The sequence below is a fragment of the Musca autumnalis genome, unplaced genomic scaffold (assembly GCF_047663935.1).
Source record: "Musca autumnalis isolate F117 unplaced genomic scaffold, ASM4766393v1 scaffold_5, whole genome shotgun sequence".
In the NCBI taxonomy this organism is placed as follows: domain Eukaryota; kingdom Metazoa; phylum Arthropoda; class Insecta; order Diptera; family Muscidae; genus Musca; species Musca autumnalis.
The window spans coordinates 34,952,540-34,978,178 of NW_027412088.1; the positions used below are offsets into that span (position 1 = coordinate 34,952,540).

The following is a 25,639-nucleotide window of genomic DNA, read 5'->3' on the forward strand; positions in this document are numbered from 1 at the left end:
TACCTTCGAGAGTTATCGTGCGCACCCTTTTAGCGAAATGTTTCGAACTTTTGTGGGGGAGGTATCTAAAGGATTGGACCGATATGGCCCATCTCAGAATTTGATTTAGGTTTGCGCAATATATTATGACTGCCAAAATTTTGGACCGAATCGGTTTATCGTGCCATTTTCTCAGGAAGTATGGACTTGCTTGAACTTGAAAAAAAACTTGTACCGCCGTAATGAGGGCAGCGAATATAAGCTGCTACAACAAAAATCAAAACGATTCGGTAGAAGGTCTTAAAATGCACTTTTCCGAAATTTTGTGTGGGAGGTACCCGAAGGTGCAGTTAAAGAAACCTTTTTAACTAAATATAACACGATAGTTATATTTAGTCAAAAAGGTTTCTTTATCTTCACCTCAAGTGCTACCGATAAGTGACTTGTTGTCTAATGTGACCCTTAGAATCTCCATCGACCATCATGTACGAGTAGTGTGCAGAGGGCAGTAGATTTAGAAGAAGAAAGAAGGTGTTTAGATCAGTCAAATAGGAGTTCAGGCTTTCACAAATTACGTCAGGGTAGGTACCTGACGCTAAGATCACGCAATCAGTACCGTCCGGAGATATCACAGTTTTTGTTGAGCTTGATTCCATGACCGCCGCGACCATGATATTCTTCCGAATCATAAAATCCACAATTTCCCCGATCTTAACTCGGAGTCCATTGCAATTAATTAGCAACGGTCAGCTTGGTCGACAGAGATATACCCTCAGCCTCGGAAAAGAAGTAACACATAATTCTTCTGACTTATTTAAAATACGATCTACAACGTTTGGACCAAATTAGTTTCTCCCTCCGAGGTTTATCTTACGTACTACCCAGTTTAGTTGCTTGCGGCAGCCATTTTTGGAGCTGTTGGGCCATTATCTCAAGAAGTAAGGACTTGCCGCAGAAGGGGCATGTACTGTCTTAATAGGGAAAGCGAATACAAGTTGTTACAAAAAAAATCAAAGGGATTCGAAAGCAAAATTTTGGAACGATTCGGCCGATCCGTTCGGCGTCAAAAGTCCTTGCAACCGGCGACAAAAGCAAAATCGGTCTGTACGATTCACCTTTGCTTCCATTCTTGTCTGCCTTCAGTACCGGGGCCAACATGCCCGTTTTCACAGAATTCGGGAAAGGTGTGGGTGGCTAGCAAGAGCTTGAGAACTTTGGTGAGATATTTAATTCCCGGCTCATATAACTGTTGCAGCATTGGCATGTAGATTCCATCAGGGCCCTAGGCTTTGGATGATTTAGCGTTCCTGATGACATTTGCAACAACATCCGTTGTAAATTGCGGTGGTTCCTCCTCGGCTGGAAAAGGTATAATGCGTTGTAGTACTCTCCTCTTCGATCTAAGATCCTATCTTCCTCCTAGGTTTCGAGAGTTACTTAACTCTTGCTGACAACTCACTAATTCCAACTTCAGATGATTTAGCCACTTGTTCCGCTTATGCTCACCGATGAACATGTTTACTTTCAATGTTAGTTCCCTGACTGTGCTGAGTCATTAGGAAATCTCGTCGCCTCTGCTGGGAAATTTTGTCAAACTTTGAGTATTGAACCAGCGGGTATATGGGGGGCGCCTACAGCAGTGATGATGTCTTGGAACATCCTTTCTGCTACCCGATTATCAGAGGGGTTGGGCAGATCTCTGAACCGGTTATTAGTGAACTCTCTGAAATAAGGCCAATGAGCATTCCCATGATTGATGAAAGTGCGACATCCAGAAGTGATGTATTCGGGCGGTCTGCTAATGGAAACAAATATGGTGAGATGGTCTGATCCAAGAGAAAGGAAGGCTTGCCAGGTGAAGTTATTTGTCAGATCACATGACACGATGGTTAATCTGGAAAACTGTGACACTCTCCGCAAATTGTTATAGGGACGTCCTCACTGACTGTGCAAAACGTAGTTATCAATCTGCTCCGCCAGCGGTCCTTATTTCCGAGGACCGAATGCCACAACTCATGATGAGCATTAAAGTCCACCAATATCAGAAGGTTGTGTCTTTACAAAAGCGGGTTAATGTTAGGCCTATAAACTGGAATACAGCTATTTATAGGCGCGGATGTATACGTTCAGCAACTACCTCGGCAGTTTCACACATGACAGCTACAACCATACATTTCATGTACGGGCCATTAGAGCTAGGCTCCAGCGTGATAGGTCTCTATTGAACGGACTGGTGCAGTAGGAAAGCTAATGCTCCTCCACTTCTGGTGCTATCCTTCCCCACAACGTTGCAACAAGAATGTATTTTCAGAAATTGCAACAACAACGGCTGGAGTTAAGTGCTGAGTGTGCAGCTGCTGTTCGGATTGCATCTCACCGATGTTTGATTGTGATTGATGCGGATTGGTCCATTCTTATTCGCCCTGGAGTTTCCTCTGTTCCGGTAGGGAGCAAAAGAAACCGGAGCAAGTATGCTGCTCCCAACACAGAAAGACGAGACAAATACAAACATGTATACACTGAAGTCGCAGCTGGTGACCAGAACATGGTGTTGTGTGGTTTCGGATCAATCCGGTGTCAAAGAACACGCTGCATTTGGATTACTGGGATTGCCTTTAGATAGTTACCGTGTCATGGAATAGGCCGACAAAAATTACATCGTTTTTGAACATTTAAGGGAATTATTTGGGGAGGCATGAATCAATATAATCCCACTTCGAAGAAATATTATGTTCCAAAAAAGTTTGGACCAACGTGGTCACTCCCTTTGTGTGTTATCGGGTTATGATTGGCCTGGGTCTCGAACTCTAGCACTCAGTACGTAAGGTGGGCATGCTTTCCACTGACCTACGGTGGTACTAATATCTATTATGGTCCTTGCATATATTCTTTAAAACTCGAATATTATTGAAGTGATATTCGAAATTAGTAATATAGAAATATTAAACTTTAATATTTTTGTTTTATTTAAATTTTGCTTTAATTTTTGTATTTTCTTTATCAAATTTCCATTGTGTACTATTTTAAAAGCTAACAAGTCTCGTCAATGCTCTTGAGCCAATTTTCCCACTAAAAGGTTTTGTTTTACAAATTTGTTTACTTTGTTAGTTTGCCTTAGTTTTTCTCTGTCTGCCCGACATGACACCACCACAAATTCCCTCTTTTGATTTATTCTTTATTCTTTTCTTCCTGTTTTACAGATAATTATTACCGCCATGGATCGGTTTGTTTGGTTTGTTTTATTGGTGGTCTTCTCGCATCTGGTCACAGAATTTACACGTGTCACTGGTTATACGAGGGGCCAACGCCATGATGCGGTCATGGTAAACGACGTAAGTAAGTAAATGTTGTGTCGTTATTTGTTTTTGTAGTATAGTTCTGTTGTTAGTTGTAGCATTTTCATTTGATTTTTTGTTTTTTTTTTTGCTGTTCGGTATTTGTTATTTGGTTTACTTTGGCTTTTTGGTGCCATTGATGTGGTTGCTGCACAACCATTGTCGGTCAGGCTGACTAGATGCCATTTCATTCTAGCTTAATCACTCACTCTTTTGCTTTTAGTCGGTCGGTCTGCCAACAAATCGAACTATGAGAATGCAAAAAAAAAACTCACAACATAGTTCGCCCATGAATGCTGTTGTTGCCTGGTGCTGCATGACTCGTGTAAATATTTGTTTATTGCACTTGAAATGAAGATGAATGGTGGTGTGGTTGATGCATGTTGGTGTTGGTATTACAAACATAAAGACATTTATGATTTATGATATACGAATGTAGTTAAATATGTATGTATGTACATATGAGATTTAGATGGATTTATTAAAGTCAATACTTACAATGCTCTTTAAAGAATTGTTGATTCAAGGACCACTATGGAAAAATCTCCTTTATAGAGGTGAATAGCTTTAATTGAATGGCTTCAATGAAGGAGATGAGGAAAGAAATAACAAGTAATAACGGCGTTAAGTTCGGACGGGTCGATCATAGGTTTATCCGTTCGAAAGTTACCGCGCTTTCACACCTTTCGGGTCATTATGCCAGGAAGTATGGACTTGCCCATGAAAAAACTTGCAACGTCGTAATAGGAGATGTTTTTCTCTAACCACTTCGAAACTTAAATTCCAAATTAAAGCTAATTCGGTCTGAAAAAGTAGCCAAAAACGTCAAAATACCTGAAATCGGCGGCTATTCCAGAACGTGAAAATATGTATGTCCACAATTATCATACCCATACATGGCGATTTCTTTGCAGTCTGGAGGGCGTGGAATTTCAAAAAGGTAGAGGTTAAACAGCTCCGGAGATATCACCCCACATTGGTAGTCTTCTCTATATCCTCGAATAGCTTGACACGGCTGGAGGGTAGTCTTCTCTATATCATCGAATAGCTCGGCATGGTTGACGGTATCGAAGGACTTAAATAGGTCAAGGGTTATCATGATTGTTCGGTCGAACGGCTGTTCTGTCTCAGTCCTCTGAATCCACGTTGATGTTCGGCAACTGGAAAACAGCTTCTCACGGTGGGAGGAGTTGTGCCTCTACAATCTCTGCTACTGGCCTGGCTTCAGTAGTGGGATCAACCTGCCGACTTTCCTGGCTTCTGGTACAATATGTATGGCTAACGATAGGTTGAAGGCAATTGTAGAATACTCAACTCCGAGTTCACCCAGTTGCTTTAGCATTACCATTTATATTCAGTGTGGGCCCAACGCTTTGGATGATTTCGCGTTTTGGATGACGTCTACAATATCGCCCAACGTAAATTGTGGTGGTACCTCCTCGGCGTAGGACACCCCTCGTAGCCCTATCTAAGGAATCTCAGGGAATGGACAGTTCTCTGAAGCGGTGATTGGAACATTCTCTGAACCCTTGCCAATCAGCTTTCCACTGGTTTCCACTGGGACGGAATGCCAAAGCAAATGATAATCATTAAAGACCCCTAGCACCGGGCGATTGTCCTTCCATCTGACCTTTGTTGTCGTCCATAAAGACCCACATCTGGTCGTCTATAAAGCCTCCCTTCTAGTTACCTGTAAAGACTCCCTCCGTTGCTCTATAAAAACCCTCTTCTATAAAAACTCCCCTCTGTTCACGAATAAAGACTTCCTTTGGTCATGTATAACGACTACCTTCTAGGCGTTAATAAAGAGTCCCTTCAGGTTGTCCGTAAAGACTCCATTCTGGTCCTTCTGATAGTTTATAAAGACCCTTCTGGTCTTCTATAAAGATTCCATTCTGATCCCCTGTAAAGACTCCCTTCTGGTGGTTTATAACAACTCTTTCCTTCGGTTTCTCTATAAGGACCCCCTTCAGATTGTCTACAAAGACTCTCCTCTGTTCATAATAAACACTCACTTTGATCATTTATAAAGACTACCTTCTGGTCGTATAGAAAGACTCTCTTCGGATGTCCCGTAAAGACTCCCTTCTGGTCCTTCTGTTAGTAGTTCATGAAGACTCCGTTCTGGTCGTCTATAAAGACTCCATTCTGGTCACCTGTAACGACTCCCTTCTGGTGGTCCATAATAACTCCATCCGTTCCTCTATAAACACCCCCTTCAGATCTACAAATACCCATAGCACCGGGCGATTGCCCTTCCATCTGACCATTGTTGTCGTCCAAAGACCCACTTCTGGTCGTCTATAAAGACTCCCTTCTAGTCACCTGTAAAGACTCCCTTCTACAAAAACTCCCCTCTGTTCACGAATAAAGACTTCCTTTGGTCATGTATAACGACTACCTTCTAGGCGTTAAGAAAGACTTCCTTCAGGTGGTCCGTAAAGACTCCATTCTAGTTCTTCTGATAGTTTATAAAGACTCTCTTCAGGTCTTCTATAAAGATTCCATTCTGATCCCCTGTAAAGACTCCCTTCTGGTGGTCTATAGCAACTCTTTCCTTCGGTTTCTCTATAAGGACCCCCTTCAGATCGTCTACAAAGACTCTCCTCTGTTCATAAATAAACACTCACTTTGATCATTTACAAAGACTACCTTCTGGTCGTATAGAAAGACTCCCTTCGGATGGCCCGTAAAGACTCCCTTCTGGTTCTTCTGTTAGTAGATCATGGAGACTCTGTTCTGGTCGTCTATAAATACTCCATTCTGGTCACCTGTAACGACTCCCTTCTGGTGGTCCATAATAACTCCCTCCGTTTCTATATAAAGACCCCCTTCAGATCGACTACAAAGACCCCTAGCACCGGGCGGTTGCCCTTCCATCTAAACTTTGTTGTCGTCCATAAAGACCCACTTCTGGTCGTCTATAAAGACTCCCTTCTAGTCACCTGTAAAGACCCCCTTCTACAAAAACTCCCCTCTGTTCACGAATAAAGGCTTTCTTTTGGTCATGTATAACGACTACCTGCTAGGCGTTAAGAAAGACTTCCTTCAGGTGGTCCGTAAAGACTCCATTCTGGTCCTTCTGATAGTTTATAAAGACTTTCTTCTGGTCTTCTATAAAGATTCCATTCTTATCCCCTGTAAAGACTCCCTTCTGGGGGTTTATAGCAACTCTTTCCTTCGGTTTCTCTATAAATATCCCCTTCAGATCGTCTACAAAGACTACCCTCTGTTCATTATTGAAGACTCCCTTTGGTCATGTATAACGACTGCCTTCTGGTCGTTAAAGAATACTCACTTCGAGTGTTCCATAAAGACTTCATCCTGGTCCTTCTGATGATTTATAAGTGTTCCCTTCTTGTTTTCTATAAAGGCTCCATTCAGTGCAACTCCTTCCGTTTCTCTATAAAGACCCCTTTAGATCGTCTACAAACTATGTATAACGACTACCTTCCGGTCGTTAAGAAACACTACCTTCAGGCGATCCATAAATATTCCATTCTGGTCCTTCTGAAAGTTTATAAAGACTCCTTTCTGGTCTTCTATAAAAATTTCATAAGGACTCCTTATGGTCACCGCCTTCAAATCGCCTACAAAGACTTCCTCTGTTCATAAATAAACAATCACTTTGATCATTTATAAAGACTACCTTCTGGTCGTATAGAAAGACTCCCTTTGGATGGCCCGTAAAGACTCCCTTCTGGTCCTTCTGTTAGTAGTTCATGAAAACTCCGTTCTGGTCGTTTATAAAGACACCATTCTGGTCACCTGTAACGACTCCCTTCTGGTGGTCCATAATAACTCCCTCCGTTTCTCTATAAAGACCCCCTTCAGATCCGTACAAAGACTTCCCTCTGTTCATGAATAAAGACTCCCACTGATGATTATCTATAAAAACTACCTTCTGGTCGTCTACAAAAACTCCCTTCGGGTGGTCCATAAGGACACCATTCTGGTCCTTATGATATTTTAAAACGACTCCCTTTTTGTCGTCTTGCTGTTTTCCGGTCTTCTATGAAGACTTCATTATGGTCACCTGTAAAGCCTCACTTTTGCTGGTCTATAAAAACTCCATCCGTTTCTTTATAAAAACCATCTAGTGATCGTCTACAAAGACTCCCCTCTGTTCATGAATATAGACTACGTTTGTCATCTAGACTGCCTTCGGGTATTTCTGATAGTTTATAGAGACTCCCCTCTTGTCGCCCATAAAGACTTCCTTCTGGTCGTGTATGACTTCATTCTGATCATCTGGAAAGACTCCCTTCAGCTCCCATATAAAGACCCCCCTTCAGATCGTTTATAAAGATTCCCTTCTGTTCATGAACAAAGTTATCTGTAAAACTACTACTGGTTATCTGTAAAACTACCTCCTGGTCATCTAGAAAGACTCCCTTCTGATGGTCTATAACAACTCTGTCTGGTCATCTATAAAGGCCACGTTCAACTCCCATATAAATATTGAGAAACTCTATGTGAAGGTGAAAGTATTCGGTTAGTAAATCATAATCTAAAAGGGTGTCGATTTTCAGGTCAAACTTTTTATACCGTCAGCATTTATGCTAACGAGGGTTTCATACGGGCAAAATGTGCCTCATCAAAATAAGTATCTCTGGACGAAATGTGTTTCAGACAATTTGGAGTTGATTTAGCCATGTCCGTCCATCTGTCTGTCTGGCTGGCTGGAGCGCACGATAACTCTCGAACGGATCAACCGATTAGGTCCAAAATTTGGCTTTCGTAATATTTTGTCCAAACTTAGTTTAAGTTCGAAGATGGGTTACATCGGTCCACTCCGTCCGATACCTCCCCCACAAAAGTTCGGAAATGTTCGGAAAATTTGTGCGCACGATAACTATTGAAGGAATTAACCGATTTGGTCCATACTTTGCACATCGTGAAATTTCTACCAGACTTAGATGATGTTCCAATTTGGACTCAATCGGTTCACTCCTTCGTGTACCTCTCACACAAAATTTCGAAAAAGTTCAGTTTAGGACCTGCTCTCGAATCGCTTTGATTTTTGTTGTAGCAACTAGTATTTACTGCGCCCCATACGACGATATAAGTTTCATCAGGGGCAAGTCCATACTTCCTGAGAAAATAGCATAAAAGGTACAAAAACCCTATGACACCGTGTGGAGTGGTTGGAGCGCAAGATAACTCTCGAACGGATCTGCCGATTCGGTCCAAAATGTGGCCTTCGTAATATTTTGCTCAAACTTAGTTTAAGTTCGAAGATAAGCCACATCGCTCCACTCTTCAGGTACCTCCCCCACAAAAGTTCAAAAATGTTCGGAAAAATTGTGCGCACGATAACTCTTGATGGGAGAGACCGATTCGGTCCATACTTTACACATCCTAATATATCTACCAGATATAGGTCAGGTTCGAATATGGTACTCCTTCGGGTACCTCCCACACAACTTATTGGATAAATTCACTTTAAGACCTGCTCTCGAATCACTTTGATTTTTGTTGAAACAACTTGCATTCGCTGCCTCAATTACGACAGTAAACGTTTTTTCAAGGGCAAGTCCATACTTATTTAGAAAACAGCCCGAAAGTTGTAAAAAACCGTTACGGCACCATATGTAGTGGCTGGAGAGCTCGAACCGAATACGGCGTTCGTCCACACTTTGGATATCGTAATATTCCTTCGAATATTAGATGAAATTCGAAGGTGGTGCTTATAGGTCCACTCCTTGCGGTACCTCCCACCGAAAAGTTCAAAAATATTCGCTAAAATCCTACGCGTGATTTCTCATAGACGTAGCAACCGATTTGGTCCAAACGTTGGATCTCTAAATATTGTCGAAACTTAGTTTATGTTCAAATTTGGGCCCTATCTGTCCAATCCTTGTGGTACCACCCACACAAATGTTCAAAATTTTTGCGTGGTTAAGGGTGTGTTTGAGGATCCTTTGTACATTTTGATCAAAGGTTTTCCTAGTGACCCTGTTTAAACGATATTATGTTTTTCGTAGGCTAGTGTGATAAAGAATGTCTCTCTATCGATATCTCCGCAAATTTTGGATCTATAATGCTATCCATACTTTTGTCGGTTCATACGCCCAAAATTTTGAAAATCCCCCTAAATAATAAGTTTTTTGGAAAAAAAAAGTATTTCCATCCACACCGGCTGAGGGTATATCTCTGTCGGCAAAGCCGACTGATACTTTTTTACATATTTTAGAGACAATTTAGAGACACTATTATATGAGAATCTCTAAGCATCGGGACCCCAATATTTAGTGCTGTACTTCGCAAGATTAAAGGCAAAGCTTTAAAATTTGATAGAGACGCAAGGACTACATATAGAGTAATTAGTACAAAATATGGCCCTTTTTTGTATAGCTCCCATATAAGGGTATACCCTTTACCCTATTTTCCAACCAATTTCACCAAATATTGGTTTTTTGAGTATTCATAGTAAGTAGAAACTCCCTATGCAAAAATCATCTACATATATAGGTGAAGGTTTTGGTATAGCCTTCCTATATAGGTACCCCCTGATTTAAGCTATTTCGAAGGTATTGGGTACATTTTCTAATCAATTGATTAGGCTCTAATTTGGCATCTTCGTTTCCCAGGGGAAAAGCGCCTTTTCGGAAAAAATTTTCAATGTAGGTCCATGTTTCAGATTAGCGCCCATATAAAGATACCTCCTAAGTTTACCTATTTTGAGGGCCTTGGCACATTTCCAATCGATCTGGCTGAAAATTTCTAATTCGCTTTCTTTTGGAGTAAAAATCCTTCCATATAAACGTACCTCACAATTACGAGCGGACATTTTTTGTACCAATGGCTTGATATGTTATCCAAAGGTATCTGTCAATTTCCAAACCTTTATCTTTAATATTGCTCAGTACAGCGCATAATACTGGGGACCCATTGCCATTACTTAAGGTTATACATAACAAAGGCTCTAAAAAAGTTTGGCCTGAGAACCCAAAACCCTTTTGGGGTTTTGATCTACTAACCGAATACTATCACCCCCATTAAAAAATTTCCGCACCTCACACTGGCTGTTGCACAGTGTTATCAAAACACTTTATCTGTTATTTGTCATTTTTGCTATCTCTTAAGTAAAACTATCCTTTCAATTGCTGCAATTTACATTCTTATTCTTGTCTCAATCCTTTTAGTGTATCTTATCTCTTCTCCCCCGTAAATTGAATGTGTTTCAAAATTAATTACATTTAAAGACACTAATTAGTCTGAATTCCTTCTAAAAACAAATTTTATTACAACAAAAATAACAATTTGTACAATACCTCCCACCCCTTCCGGTTAAATAGTGTTGGCACATTGTTAGCATTTCTCATTTCATGGACAATTGATTGGTGTTAATGGTGATGTCAGGCATGTTGTCGGTGCAGCAGCAACACTTAGCCATCAAAGTTTCAGTTCAAAATGGGAATCGATAAAAATAAATTCATTCATTTGGCAGCATCAACAGAATCGTCATCAAAATCAACGAAAGGCAACAAGATCATCGTCACCACCACCATCGTCACCACCACCATAATCATCATCAGCCAAACCGACAACAAACAGCCACCACACCACCACTGATGGGTAATTATAGCATTGACCGCTAATGGCCCATCACATCAATTGAATCTGTAATTATTTTTCTTTTTTTCCTGCATTGTTTTTGTTCTCTAAATAATTATGTTATTGCTTTTGTTTTGCTAATTCATTCATTCTTCACTCATTGTTGTCGTCATCGTTGTTGTTGTACTTGTATTTTTCACTTTTCATGTCATTTCTAATTGCAGTCATTGTCAACACAACCGATGATAAGAGTACAGAATCTACTCCAGTATCCTGGTCAGGAATATGGACAGTACGGGCAGCGAAACCCGTCGTATTACAACAACGCCAACAATCAATACAACAATTACGACAATAATGGCAATGGTGCTAATGCTGGCAGTAGCAACAAGAACAACAACAATAACAATAATTTCTTTAGTAATATGTTTAGTGGCTTATTTAATGCAAATGGCAATAGCAACAGCAACAACAACAACGATAATATGGCTAACAACAATAATGGTTATAGCAGTAACATCAACAACAACAACAATTACAATGGAAACTATGCCAGTGGATATCCACAAAGTAATGCAAATATTGGTGTTGGACCAATCCAGGAGGGAGTTCGAACTGTGGGTGGCATGATTCGCCCCATAATCGATAGCATTTTTGATGTAAGTAAAAAAAAATTGAAAATTATTATATTAAAATTTAGAATTAGTACTAGATATAGTCAATTTAGTTAAACTATAAAGTAGCCTGAGGTACTTGGTACAACTGGTTTTGATATCTTACGCATCTTTGATATCTTATATATATTTGATATCATTGCACACAGAAGATCTTGAGCTCGATTCATCGGACAGGCATCATTATAAATTATTGACGAGGAGTATTGAGATTATATTGGGGAAAATGGGACATTCTCATGACGGAATGGTAGTTACCTCATTGAAGTAGCGAATTCGAACGAAATTAATAATTTAATAAGTAAAGAAAGGATCAAAGTCGGGTGTGGCCGACTATATGATAACCTTCACCACCACGATTTCAATATAATTGCTTAATTTTTTTTTTCTAGACGAACTTATCTCACATTTCCAAAATCTAATCAAGATTAGGTAGACATAGTATAGTGTGTTTGGTGCGTCAAATCATGACATTGGGCGAAAAAATATGCATTGGACCTACATATATCAAAATTTAAACCGATTTCAATATAATTTGGCTCACTTTGTATACCCTCCACCATAATATGGAGGGTATAATTAACTTTGTCATTCCGTTTGTAACACATCGAATTATTCGTCGAAGACCCTATAAAGTATACATATTGTTGATCAGGGTAAAATTCTAAGTCGATATAGCCATGTTCCACCTGAAATTTTTCGGTATAGGTCCACGTCTCCATAGAACGGTACTTCCCGGTTTTCTGTACTTTGAAGGTTGTGTCCTCAATATCCCACCAATATGTCTGAAATTTGGTATTAAGTCTTCGTTAGTGGTGCAAAACTTTCCACTTAAAATTTGTAGGTATAGGTCCATGTCTTCATATAGCCCCCATAGAATGGTACATCCCGATTTCCGCTATTTTAAAGGTTGTGTCCTCAATATCCCACCGAAACCACTATAATTTGATTTTCGGTATTTTGAAGGTTTTAGCCTCATTATAACACCGAAATGACTGAAATTTGGTAGTTAGTCTGCGTTGGGGGTGCAAAACTTTCCAGCAGAAATTTGTCGGTATAGGTCCACGTCTTCATAGAACGGTACCTTCCGATTTTCGATATCTTGAAGTTTGTATAATCTATATACCACCGAAATGGCTGAAATTTTATATTTAGCCTTCGTTGGGGGTATAAAACTTTCCACCTGAAATTTGACGGTCTTCATATCGACGCCTCCAAACAATAGTATGCTAAGTCGACTTAGCATGTTTTTTAAAGTTCTTCACATTTTTATATTTAGCGTCCTTTAACTTAAATTCTGTCAAATTTTGGTAATAATCGGACAATCCGAACAGAAGTTATAAACAAATATATACTTAGCATAGTACTGAAGGTCAAAGAAATTTCCAAACTTTTAGAGTTTGTCCTGCAAAACTCACTGTTCAGAATTAGCAAACTATTATTTGGAGGTGTCGAACGACCTTTAACTTAAATTCTGTCCAATTTTGGTAATGATCGGTCAATCCGAACAGAAGTTATAAACAAATATTGACTTAGCATAGTACTGAAATTCAAAAAAATTTCCACACTTTGAGAGCTTCTCCTGCAAAACTCACTTTTTAGACTTAGCATACTATTATTTGGAGGTGTCGATATAGCCCCATAGAAGGTACCTCCCGATTTTCGGTATTTTGAAGGTTGTGTCCTCAATATCCCACCAATATGTCTGAAATTTGGTAGTTCGTCTTGGTGCAAAACTTTCCACTTGAAATTTTTAGGGATAGGTCCATGCGTTAATATAGTCCCGATAGAACGGTACCTCCCGATTTTCCGTATTTTGAAGGTTGTGCCCTCAATATCCCGCCGAAATGACTGAATTTTGATAGTTAACCTTCTTTGGTAGTTAAAAACTTTCCACCTGAAAATTGTCGGTATAGGTCCACGTCTTCATATAGCCCCCATAGGACCGTACCTCCCGATTTTCCGTCTATTGAAGCTTGTGTCCTTAATACCCCACCGAAATGACTAAAGTTTGGTAGTTAGTCTTTGTTGAGGGTATAAAACGTTCCACCTGAAATTTATCGGTATCGGTCCATGCGTTCATATACCCCTCCATAGAACGGTACCTCCCGATTTTCGATCTTTTGAAGGTTGAGTCCTCAATATCCCACCGAAATGACTGACATTTGGTAGTTAGTCTTCGCTGAGGTTGCAAAACTTTCCACCTGAAATTTGATTTAGAGCTTATCGTTTGTACCTTTAACCTCTCTCTCCAGATCATGAAGATATCCCGACGTGCCAGAGTGGGGGAAGCGTGTCCTCTAAATCGTGACGGAGATACTCGATGCAGTGTTGACGTACCGGTAAAACATTCGACTCTTCATGAAGACGGTCCCCTGGTGTCATGAGGGGGGCAACCTGTTGCAGTCCTGAGGCTGTCTTTCTGGCAGATTTGAATATTCTTCCACTGCGCAGCACTAACATTTGCATGGAACACTGGCGCCGCGTAGCATACTACAGATCGTCCTATAGCTTATTGGAAAGTCAACAAGGTTTCTTTGTCTGCACCCCAAGTTCCGTCGGCCAGTGACTTGAGAAACATATTCCTATATCTGATCTTGTCGCAAATTACTGTAGCTTGCGCAGACAAATTAAACATTCTCTAAAGCGTTACACCCAATATCTTGGGGTTGTTAGTGATCGGAATCAGGTCACCATCGACCAATATATTTAAGGGGAGCCTCATTTAAGTGTCATATGGCACTGGAATTAATGCCAGATATTTTCATATTCCTCAGAAAGATAGAACAACTGCTCTAAGTCCACTATATAGACATTTAACCTATTACATTATCATCCATAATAGAATCCGAGTCCAATATCGTACAATCATCCGCACAAATTACGATATCTCTGCCGGATGGGAGCACCGTGGAGCTAAAGTCAGGTTTTTGAGGCAAAAAATCGCAGGAAACGAATCTACCAAATTTGGTTGATATCGGTTCATATATAGATATAGCTCTCATACATATGTTTGGCCGATTTCAAGTAATTGATGGACCAAACACGCAAATTTTGTCCAATTATGTTAAAATTTGGACATTTATATTTATTTTTTGGAAATTTATATTTTTTTTTAATTCTCAAGTGTACGCAAAATTTCGTTTCAAAAACTGTTATATATATTTACGATAATTCGCCCCGATACCGAAAGTTCTACTTCAAAGAACACATGGACGATACCACAGACTACATTAAAAAACATCACTTACTGACACAACAAATTATTGACCACATCTAATATTATATTAACATTTTTTAATAATAATCTTAATTTGCAAACAATTATCCGTATTTTCCATTTTTAAAAAAATATATAATATCAACAGATCAGGTTTTGGCGCCAAAATACCTAAATTGTTTAATGACGACTGAATGTCAGAAATAAATGGAATGAAAATTATGACATCTTTGACAGCTTGGCATGTCGTCGAGGGCCGTTGTCAGATCGTATGGTGGTACCTCGTCGGCTGCGAGGGCTCTTATACGACGTTTCACACTCCTCTTCGCATATCACTTTTGGGGTGCTCTATAGATCTACTACTACAAAGCCGTTGAAAGTAACAGCCGTTCTACAAGTGATTTAACCGTTGCCCACAATTAACTTAATCCGGAACCAATGTTGAATTGCTTCAGGAGTAAGTTATCTAAGGATGAAGTTCGATGGATGAAGTTCATCGCGCTTATCTGTTAGTCCTGTCACCTTTGCTCGGAAAGTTGGTCTTATTTATGTCCCGGAAAAATCTCTCACTACCCGAAGTTCTTAAGCGGCGACTGATAAATTCTCTAAATCCTTGCAAATCCGCTTTTCCATGGTTCAGAGAATATGAATTCGTATGGTCTGTTTACGGAGACGCTGAAATAATGGATTACCAGGACATGTCATTTATCAGACAAGGTGCAGCAATGGTCCTCTTGCAATCCCACGAGGTCACTTTCTATGGACTGGATTGACCAGGAGCCTTCACCTAAACAATTATGTTTTTGTGTTCATAAATCGAAAGTATATATGGGGCACATACGCCAATAAGATAAGGGAGAGGTGTATTCAATTACCGCTAAAAGTAGAGAGCCTTAAGGCATAACAAATTTCGAAAACATATGAAAAAGGGAAGGTGAAAAACGGAAACAACTAAAAGCGGAGATTACAACAACGTCTACACGGTAATTCAAAATATGAGTTGCAGAATTTCACTACTGGGCTTAGGGTTACGGTGTAAGACGCGAGGCCCACAAACTTCTCCACCTAAAATCGTCAACATAGGTCTATGTTTTGATATAGTCCTCATATAATGGTAACCCCCCTATTTTCGGGATTTTGAGGATTTTAGCTACTTCTCTTACCCAAAATTGCTGTAATTTGACATTTGAGGTTCTTTTCCACAAAAAATGTTATATATAGGTCCATGTTTTAGTATAGCCCCCATATAACGGTGCATGCCGATTTTCGGTATTTTGAGGGTTTTATCTACATTTTTTAAACGTACTACCTTAGACTGAAGATTCCAAGTGGTTAAAAAACTTTTCCACCAAAAGTTGTTGACGTAGATCCATCTTTTGGTATAGCCACTATATAACGGTACCTTCAGATTATCGGCATTCCGAGGATTTTAGCTACACTTTTACCCAAACGTGCTGGCATTTGAGGTTCTCAGTTATTGTGTTAGCCCCCGAACTACCTGTAACTTAAGGTTCCCAGTCGGCGAAATATCCCCTATATAACGGTACCTACAGATTTTAGGTATTTCGAAGTGTTTCGCTACATTTGTTGTCCGAATTAACTTTATTTTGACATTTAAGGTTTCCAGGGGTCACAAAACTTCTCCACCAAACGTTTTCAGCATAGATCCACACTTTCATGTAAGCCCGACGGACTGAAGACATTTTTATATACATTTTAGGAACCAAGTTAGGCATAATAATATAATTGTAGACATGAAATAAAACGAAAAAAACTTATGTATTTAGGGGGTTTTAAAAGGAGGTACCTAAAGTAGTGGACCCACATAGTACATTTTAGAAGTGCATCTTTGTTTTGGGAGTCATTCTGCTCGGTGGATATCGTGCCCACCAGTTCGTCACCATATAATTTAGACCTTTGAACCATTATATCAGTAAACAGCGACAATAGGACTACGTTCAGTAAAAATTCCCAAAGGATCCTCGATCACTTAAACACAAATGCTGAACATTTGTGTGGGTGGTACCACATGGAGTGGACCGATGAGGCCCACATAAACTAAGTTTGGACACAGTATTTCGAGATCCAAAGTTTGGACCAAATCGGTTTGTCCGTTTATCAGATATTGCGCGTACTATTTAAGCAAATAATTTGAAACTTTTGTGAGGAAGGACCGGAAGGAGTGGACTATAAGCACCACCTTCGAATTGTATCTCCTATTCGAAGAAATATTACGGTATGCAAAGTGTGGACCAATGCAGTATTCGGTTCGAGATCGTAGGATTTTTTAAAGCTTTCGGGTCATTTTCTCAAGATGTACGGACTTGCCACTCAAAAAACTTGTACCATCATAAAAGGAGCCTTGAGTGTAATCTGTTGCAAGAAAAATCAAAACGATTCGAGAGGAGGTCCTTAACTGCACTTTTCCGGAATTTTGTGTGGGAGGTTCCCGTTTTGAGATAATTAAATTTAATGTTTGCGTCACAACTGCGTGAAGATGACTTAAAAAATATTTTTATTTTTGACCTGAGTTATTAATAATATTATATAGAATATCTTTGCAAAAATTTAGAGGAACATACAAGTTTTATACGATTTTTAAAAAAAAGAATTTTTGTCGATTTTTCCTAATCCACACTTATGACACAAGTGTGAAATATTGTATACCACATGGAACAAATTGACAAACAATTTTTGCATCTCTGTCTCAATAAATTGAAAACTTCTAAATCGAGAATTTAAAATTTGATTTTTTAAAAGTGTTGTTAAAATTTTAGGTTATTAAAATATTAATTTTACACCTGTGAAAAAAGTATGCTTCCCCATCGTAAAGTATATATCTCGAAAACTAGAGCAGATAGGAAAATGCCGACAAAAAATTCTGAAAGAGCATACGCGAAAACCCTAGAAACCACCTATATCTCAAAAAGTAAAATATGTCGCATGGAACACTTAAGCATGTCACCGACGATATACAGTACATATTATTATAACCTCATCTATGTCTCGTAGAAATATCATTTCACAGTATAGACCACATCGTTTACTGCCTTTGAGAGTTATCGTGCGCACCATTTTAGCGTAAAGTTTTGAACTGTTGTGGTGGGTACTTCCGCCCGAACGTAAAGTAAGTGTGGACCAAATAGTACCAAAGCCAAATTTTTGGACCACATCGGTTGATCCGTTCGAGAGTTATCGTGCGCTCCAGCCAGCCAGACAGGCGGACATTGTCTGAAACGGATTTCGTCCAAACATACTTGGTGTATAAAACCATTATTTCGATGAGGCAGATTTTGTCCGTGGGTGACGTAGGGGATGGAAGATACCAAGCAACGGTCCTGACCGGTTTTAACATGGCAAAGCCCAGGATTTATCTTGGTCCCTCTTTCATCTCAAGTGGACACTGACCTCCCCGTGGTGCCACATGGGGAACTGCCTTTAACACCCGTTAAAGGTAGTGAGCTAACATGTGCCGCGCGTTCACCCATAAGAACGTTAAAAACTTGGGTTTGGGCGTCGGGTTAGTAAACCTCCCCTAGAAAAAATAGCTTACTATGAAAAAACGAAAGAAAAGAAAAACAAGCCCATCTAAAGTTCACGAACCCCGCAAACGTTTTAAGGACCATGGTCTGCGAATCTGCACCTGGAATGTTCGCACTCTTTATAGAGAAGGTGCAGTCTTCGCATTGGCAGACATACTTGAAAAGTACAAGATCGATATTACTGCCATACAGGAAATACGATGGATTAGGAAAGGCGTCACAACAACACCTAAAGGTGACGCACTGTATTATAGCTGCCATGGCGTAAAGCATGAGTTTGGTTGTGGATTCGTAGTTAGTCGGAGACTAAAACTTCTGGTCTCCAGCTTCACCCCAGTGAATGAAAGACTTGCTGCAATTCGAATAAAAGATAAATTCTTCAACATCAGCTTTATTTGCGCTCATGCTCCCACTGAAGAAAAGGACGAACAGACCAAAGATATATTTTACGAGCGCTTAGAAGAAACATATGACCGTTGCCCTGACCATGATATTAAAATCATTCTAGGCGATTTTAATGCCAAAATTGGAAAGGAGAATATCTTTGGCCCAACCGTAGGAAAATTCAGTCTCCACAGTGAAACATCTGACAATGGTATGAGGCTGATAGACTTTGCAGCTGCAAAAAACATGTTAGTTAGCAGTACCATATTTAATCATCTCAATATTCATAAGGGCACCTGGCTGTCTCCATATCAGAAAACAAGAAACCAAATTGATCATGTTGTGATAGATGGAAGACATTCATCGAACGTTTTAGATGTACGATCATTCCGAGGCGCAAACATTGATTCGGACCACTACCTTGTTGCAGCAAAGGTACGCACCCGCTTAAACGTAGCAAAGAAAGTACGAACAGACACAACACGAAAGTTAGACATCGGTAAGCTGCAATCACAACAGATAACCACAGCATATTCCACTCAACTAGCCCAATTGCTTAATCAAAGTACTCCTCATCCCGATAACATATCAGCGCAATGGCAAAGCATTGCCCACTCCATGCTAACAGCCGCAAAATCCATACTTGGATACCAGAGACCTCCACCAAGGAATCCATGGTATGATAAGGAGTGTCGTGCTGCCACCGAAGAGAAAAATTCGGCATATAGGGCTACTTTACAATCCGTAGCAACGCGTAGCGCACGAGAAAAGGGGAGAGGAGAAACGTCTTTTCCGCAGGAAAAGGAGAGAGATGGAAAAGCGGGAGTGTGAAAAAATCGAGATGTAGAGGAGCCAGAATGAAGTCCGAAAATTCTAGCAAAGAGTGAAGCATCAAACTGATGGGTTTGGTACAGGCACGTCCTCATGCAGAGACCAGCAAGGTAATTTGGTAACTGATACAGATAGTGTACTCAGGATATGGAAAAAACACTTTTTTTGGTATCCAATAGCAGCGAAGATCTTCGTCGTCTTCGCTGCAGTCCACAGTCCCAATCCCAGAAGATGGTATTGAATGTATACCGCCCAGCCAAGATGAGGTAAAGACAGCAATAAATCGGCTGAAGAATAATAAGGCAACAGGGGCCGATGGCTTACCAGCCGAGCTGTTCAAAACCGGAGGCGACACGCTGATAAGGTGTATTCATCAGCTAGTTAACACCAGCTGGCAGGAAGAACGAGTACCCGACGATTGGAACCTGAGTATCCTGTGCCCCGTCCACAAGAAGGGAGATAAGACTATATGCTCTAAATATAGGGGCATAAGTCTACTCCCTATTGCCTACAAGATCGTGTCAGGGATATTGTGCGAACGACTAAAGCCTATGGTCAACGAGATAATTGGGCCATACCAATGCGGCTTTAGACCTGGCAAGTCCACCATTGACCAGATATTTACCCTGCGGCAAATCCTGGAGAAGACCCATGAGATGCAGATCGACACCTACCACCTTTTTGTCGATTATAAAGCAGCCTTCGACAGCCCGCTGCGTTCAAAGGTATTCCAAGCCATGTCTGAATTTGGTATCCCCGCAAAGCTCATCCGGCTTTGTAAAATAACTTTAACTGACACGAGGTCCTCAGTTAAAATAGGAAAGAACCTCTCCGAAGAGTTTGGTACCAAAAGAGGTTTCAGACAAGGAGACAGCCTTTCGTGTGACCTCTTCAACATCCTGCTAGAAAAGGTTATACGATAGGCAAACTTCAAAAGAAGTGGCACAATCCACACTAATAGTCACATGTTACTTGCTTATGCTGATGATATAGACATCATGGGCCGATCAGTAAAAGAAGTAACTGATACCTTTATAAAGGTCGAAGGAGAATCTGCTAAAGTGGGTCTGGCGGTAAACGGTGAGAAGACCAAGTTGATGGTGTCGACGCGCAATGCGTCCATTGAGCTCGGACCGACTGTGGAAGTTGGTTCCTATAATATTGAGGTAATAAAAGAATTCGTCTACCTCGCCACCTCCGTAAACACAACAAACGACATCAGTTGTGAAACAAAAAGAAGAATTGTATTGGCCAACAGATGCTACTTTGGTTTAAGTACATACATACATATGTTCCCACAACATCCCCGAAAGGACAAGGGAGACTTCTCTCATACCAATGAGAGCACGCCGATTCATATTGGTTCAATGATATGGGACCTACTGTTTATTGCCGAGTCCGAACGGCGTGTCCTAAGACACCACTTGTAGAGAAGTTTTTCATGGCTGAAATACTCAGGAAATGTCGCCAGCATTACTGAGGGGGAATTTTGTCAACGTTGTAAATTTGATGTTGCTTGGTTTGGTTTAAGTAAGCAGTTTAAAAACAAAGCCACATCTCGTCAAACAAAAATAACGCTCTACAAAACACTGATACTACCCGTGCTGATGTATGGCTCCGAAGCCTGGGTACTTGCGCAAGCAGACATGGCAGTGTTTGGTGTGTTTGAGAGAAAAATTCTTCGAAAGATTTACGGACCAATCTGCGTTGACGGTGAACATCGACGTCGCTTGAACCACGAATTGTATCTGCTATACAACGACATCAATATTGTTAAACGTATCGAGATGCAGCGATTGCGCTGGCTAGGCAATATCATAAGAATGAGCGATGATGAACCCGCTAAAAAGGCGTATAAATACGGACCGCTTGGCTGTTCATGCAGAATTGGCAGACCAAGGAATATATAGCGCAAACAAGTGGATGATGAGATGAAAAGGCGCGGTATTCCATAGTGCGAAGCAACAAATAGAGAGGAATGGAAATCTCTTCTTAGTTTGGCCTATAGAACAAATGTTCTGTAATGGGCCAGCTAAGTAAGTAAGTAAGATTTTGTCCGTATGAAAGTGTATACCCTCGTTAGCATAAATGCTGAGGGTATAAAAATATATGAGAAACAGTGGGACATCCATATTCGGAAAATCGACTATCCGTAATGCTTCCGACTGTATTTTATGGTGGAGGGTGTAAATAGTTCGACGCTGCCGAACCTAACGATTTGTTACTTATTTCTTTTTTCTCTGTTACCAATAATAAAGTCTTATATCAGGCGTTAGATTAAAACTTCTTCAAATGCCTTATTAAAACGATCTGTTGATTACGCCTGAACAGGAGTGCTGTGCTAGTGAAGGATATCACAGGGTCGCCTCCTTCCAACCATAATGAATTTATTACATAGTTTAATTTACAACATTCCCGTGGCAAAAATTGTTTTCCCTTCGCGTTATTGTAATTTTGCCCTTCCTTGATTTTAATAGTATTGGTTTATTCTTAGATCCATTCCTGCTTATTTGTGCTCATCTCCCTTGTATTAGAAAAGCCATTATTTCAACAATAATCCAATTAATTTTTATTAATATTATTATTAAATTATGTATTAATTGCAATGGCATGACGTTTTCAATAAGTTTTAATAACACAACACAATTTTCTTCGTTTTCCTCCTACTCCTCATCCTTTTCTTCTTCTTCAACACTATCTTGTTTTAATGTTTATTGAATTTGCCAATTTTTAATTAAAAATCATAAAGACATTCAAAAGCTTTTTAATCGTGGCTGTTTTCTTTTAATTTTCAATTTTCTTATTCTTCTTTGCAGATACCCATTTCAACGCTACGTGCAGTCAATAATTTGGTTGGACGCTTAACAGGCAGTTATCAAATAAAATTGCCATTCCAACAGCAACAGCAGCAGCAGCAACAACAACCAATTCAACAGCAACAACACTCCCCCTCGTTACCATCTCTGCCATCATTTCCATTCTTCGGAGTGCCCACACCAAGTTTAGCACCATCACCAATGTATTATGGCATTCAAAAGTCAGCAAATGCTCAGCCAAAAAGTGAAATTGAGGTCTTGAAAAGAATACGCCAAGTCGACAGCAGCAGTGGCAGCAATGGCAAGGCTATTACCGGCACAATTGGCAATGGCAACCAACAGCAACAAAATCCTCCAGCAACAAATGCAAGCATTTAAAAGAAAATAGCCAAAAAAAGAAAACAGCCTGTGGTTAGCCAACTGCCAAACACCACCTGCTTGGCTAAATATTCTCTCCCCAAAGAAGAAAAAAAAAAAAGACTGAGAAAACATTCTTCAAAGTTCTAAGGATAACAGCTGTTATTGCAAGGTGGCTGCTGCTACTGGTTTCCTACTATCAGTGACTATGACGCTGTTCGAATGTGAGGTGAAAAGAAGAAGCATTTGTTATTATTAGAGTTTAATTAAATCGTATTTTAATTGATTTTAATTTTTCTTTGTTTTTCTCTCTCTCCCTCTCTCTCCCTTTCTCCCCCCACTCTATTTCCTTCATTATTTATTTATGTAGTAGATATTTCTTTGCTCCTTTCTTCCTCAAATTTTACTCATTTCACTGATGTTCATTTCCAATGCAGGGAAAAGCGAGCAAAAAATACGGAAAATTGTTATTTACATTAAAAATTAATTGTTCAATGAATTGTGTTAAATTGGAAATTCACACGTTTGCAAATAAATATAAAAGTATTTATTTGATGTTTTCAATGGAGAAAGTAAAGAGTTGAAGGAAGAAAGGAAAGGGAAAACCAAACCATGCAGATCTCACACACACATACTTGCATAGAAAATGTTCCCAAGAATAGTTAAACACCTTTTTTTTGTTTTTAGATTTAAAGGAAATGAACAACAAAAATTGACCATGTGATAGCATACCTTGTCTGTATTGAAAAAAAAACTGTCAGTTTAAGACTTGTCTGGGGAACCCCAATTAGTTTTCGGTTTAAGCTACATCTTCTAAGTAAAGTAGAAGGCACTTTCCATTCTAAGTAGATGACAAATTTCCGAACAATTCCCGTATTGTTCCAAAGACTTTCTCGGAAATGTCAACACCTTCACACTTATTGAGATTGAATTCGTCTACAATCAAAATTCTTGCAAAATATTTAAGAATAATAAAAAGCAGACATTTGATTTTGTTGGCAATAAACCATCTCAAATATTTGAAGACTTAAAATAAAACAAGAGAAATCTTATAAAAAGTGTAATTAAATAAAATTTCCAATTAACAGCAAATGGCTCATGTGTACCCCATGTGGTATGAGTAATTTAAATAAATACACATTGAATTAATTACTTATACAACCCATTGTTTGCCAACCATCTAGCGAGCAGCAGTGCATTGGGTGGTATGAGCTATATAAATAAAAAAATAATTATTCATGGATTTCTGAGGAACATTTAAAGTAAACTTTGTGTAATAGGAAAAAAAAATTAATTGAATTTTTCTTATCAAAAGTCGGAGGAATGGTTTTGCAGTATTTTGCATGAAAGGAAAGAAGGGTTTAAACTAGACTAGGGGCTAGTACAACAGGAAAAATTTAACAATACATGCGGACTAGAACGAACAAAAAATTTGTTTTTTTCTTTTTGAAAAGCCTACCCCCTTATTTTTTTCCATTTGATCCAAAAACCTTATATATGACATTTTATTTCGATCCGTTAAAGTTAACACGTGCCACCAGAGCGATCTTTGTTTACATAGTAATTTGTATGGCACCAAAGGTGAATTTTCACGAAAATGCTTCAAAAGCCGCATTTATGGTCAAATCGATGAAAAAACTTGTATAATTCATTGTTGTGGTCAAAAACAAAACAATACTACAAAATTTTGTGCAAATTGACTAGGTTTTTATAGTATGAAGGGTATATAAGTTTTGTTTTATACCCTCAGCAGTTATGCTAACGAGGGGATATATAATTTCATACCGGTAAAATGTGCCTCATCGAAATAATGGTTTTAGACCCCAAGTATGTTTGGACGAAATCCGTTTCAGACAATTTGGAGTCGATTTAGCAATGTCTGCCTGTCTATTCTATTTGGCTTTCGTAACTTAGTTTAAGTTCGAAGATGGGTTATATCGGTCCACTCCTTCGGAAAATTTGTGAGCACTATAACTCTTGAAGGTAGTAACCGAATTGGTCCGTACTTTGCACATCGTGAAATTTCTACCAGACTTAGATGAGGCTCTAGTATGGACTCAATGAGTTCACTCCTTCGGATACCTTCCACACAAAATTTCGGAAAAGTTCAGTTTAGGACCTGCATCCCAATCGCTTTGATTTTTGCTGTAGCAACTTCACTGTCACGCTTACGACGGTACATGTCTCATTAGGGGCAATTCCATACTTCCTGAGAAAATAATCTGAAAGATGCAGAAAACCCCTATGACATCGTATGTAGTGGTTGGAGCGCAAGATAACTCTCGAACGGATCAACCGATTTGGTCCAAAATTTGGCCTTCATAATATTTTGTCCATACATAGTTTAAGTTCGAACATAATATCGGTCCATTCCTTCAGGTGCCTCCCCCACAAAAGTTCAAAAATGTTCGGAAAAATTGTTCTTGAAGGGAGTGACCGATTTTGCCCATACTTTACACATCCTAATATATCTACCAGATATAGATCAAGATCGAATATGGACTATATTTGTCCACTACATCGGGTACTTCCCACACAAAATTTCGGAGAAGTTCACCTTAAGCTCTGCTCTCGAACCATTTTAATTTTTTTGAAGCAACTTGCATTCGCTGCCTCAAAGACGACGGTAAAAGTTTTGTCAGGGACAAGTCCATACTTCTTGTAAAAACAGCCCGAAAGGCGTAAAAACCCTATGGCACCATATGTAGTGGCTGGAGAGCGCAATAACTCTCGAACTGATAAGCCGATTTGTTCCAAAATTAAAAAAGATTTACTTCCAAAATGGATATGTCGATCCAAAAGGGCCATAATATCTGAAACCTCCTTAATACATAATTATTGAGGAAAAAGACTTTGTATTAATTTTTTAATCGAGCTTTATGATTTATAATGCAAGTGAAAAAGGAAAGCCGACGATTCGAACCCACACACCCACCACTGT

The 25,639-nt window shown here is 39.5% G+C and overlaps 1 protein-coding gene across 2 annotated transcripts in view; it reads left to right on the forward strand.

Moving 5' to 3' along the window:
* The window catches only part of LOC141405064 (uncharacterized), a 137,933-nt gene extending 115,190 nt beyond the window's left edge, over positions 1 to 22,743 (forward strand). Inside the window, exons 2-4 of one of the 2 annotated variants that reach the window (XM_073989048.1) lie at positions 3,180 to 3,311; positions 11,099 to 11,533; positions 22,342 to 22,743. In XM_073989048.1, the coding sequence (XP_073845149.1) occupies positions 3,180 to 3,311; positions 11,099 to 11,533; positions 22,342 to 22,719 (945 nt within the window). In that variant the 3' untranslated portion in view covers positions 22,720 to 22,743. Of the gene's footprint in view, positions 1 to 3,179; positions 3,316 to 11,098; positions 11,534 to 22,341 lie in introns of both variants that reach the window. The other variant, XM_073989049.1, reaches the window with a different exon arrangement.
* Positions 22,744 to 25,639: the final 2,896 nt, after the last annotated feature.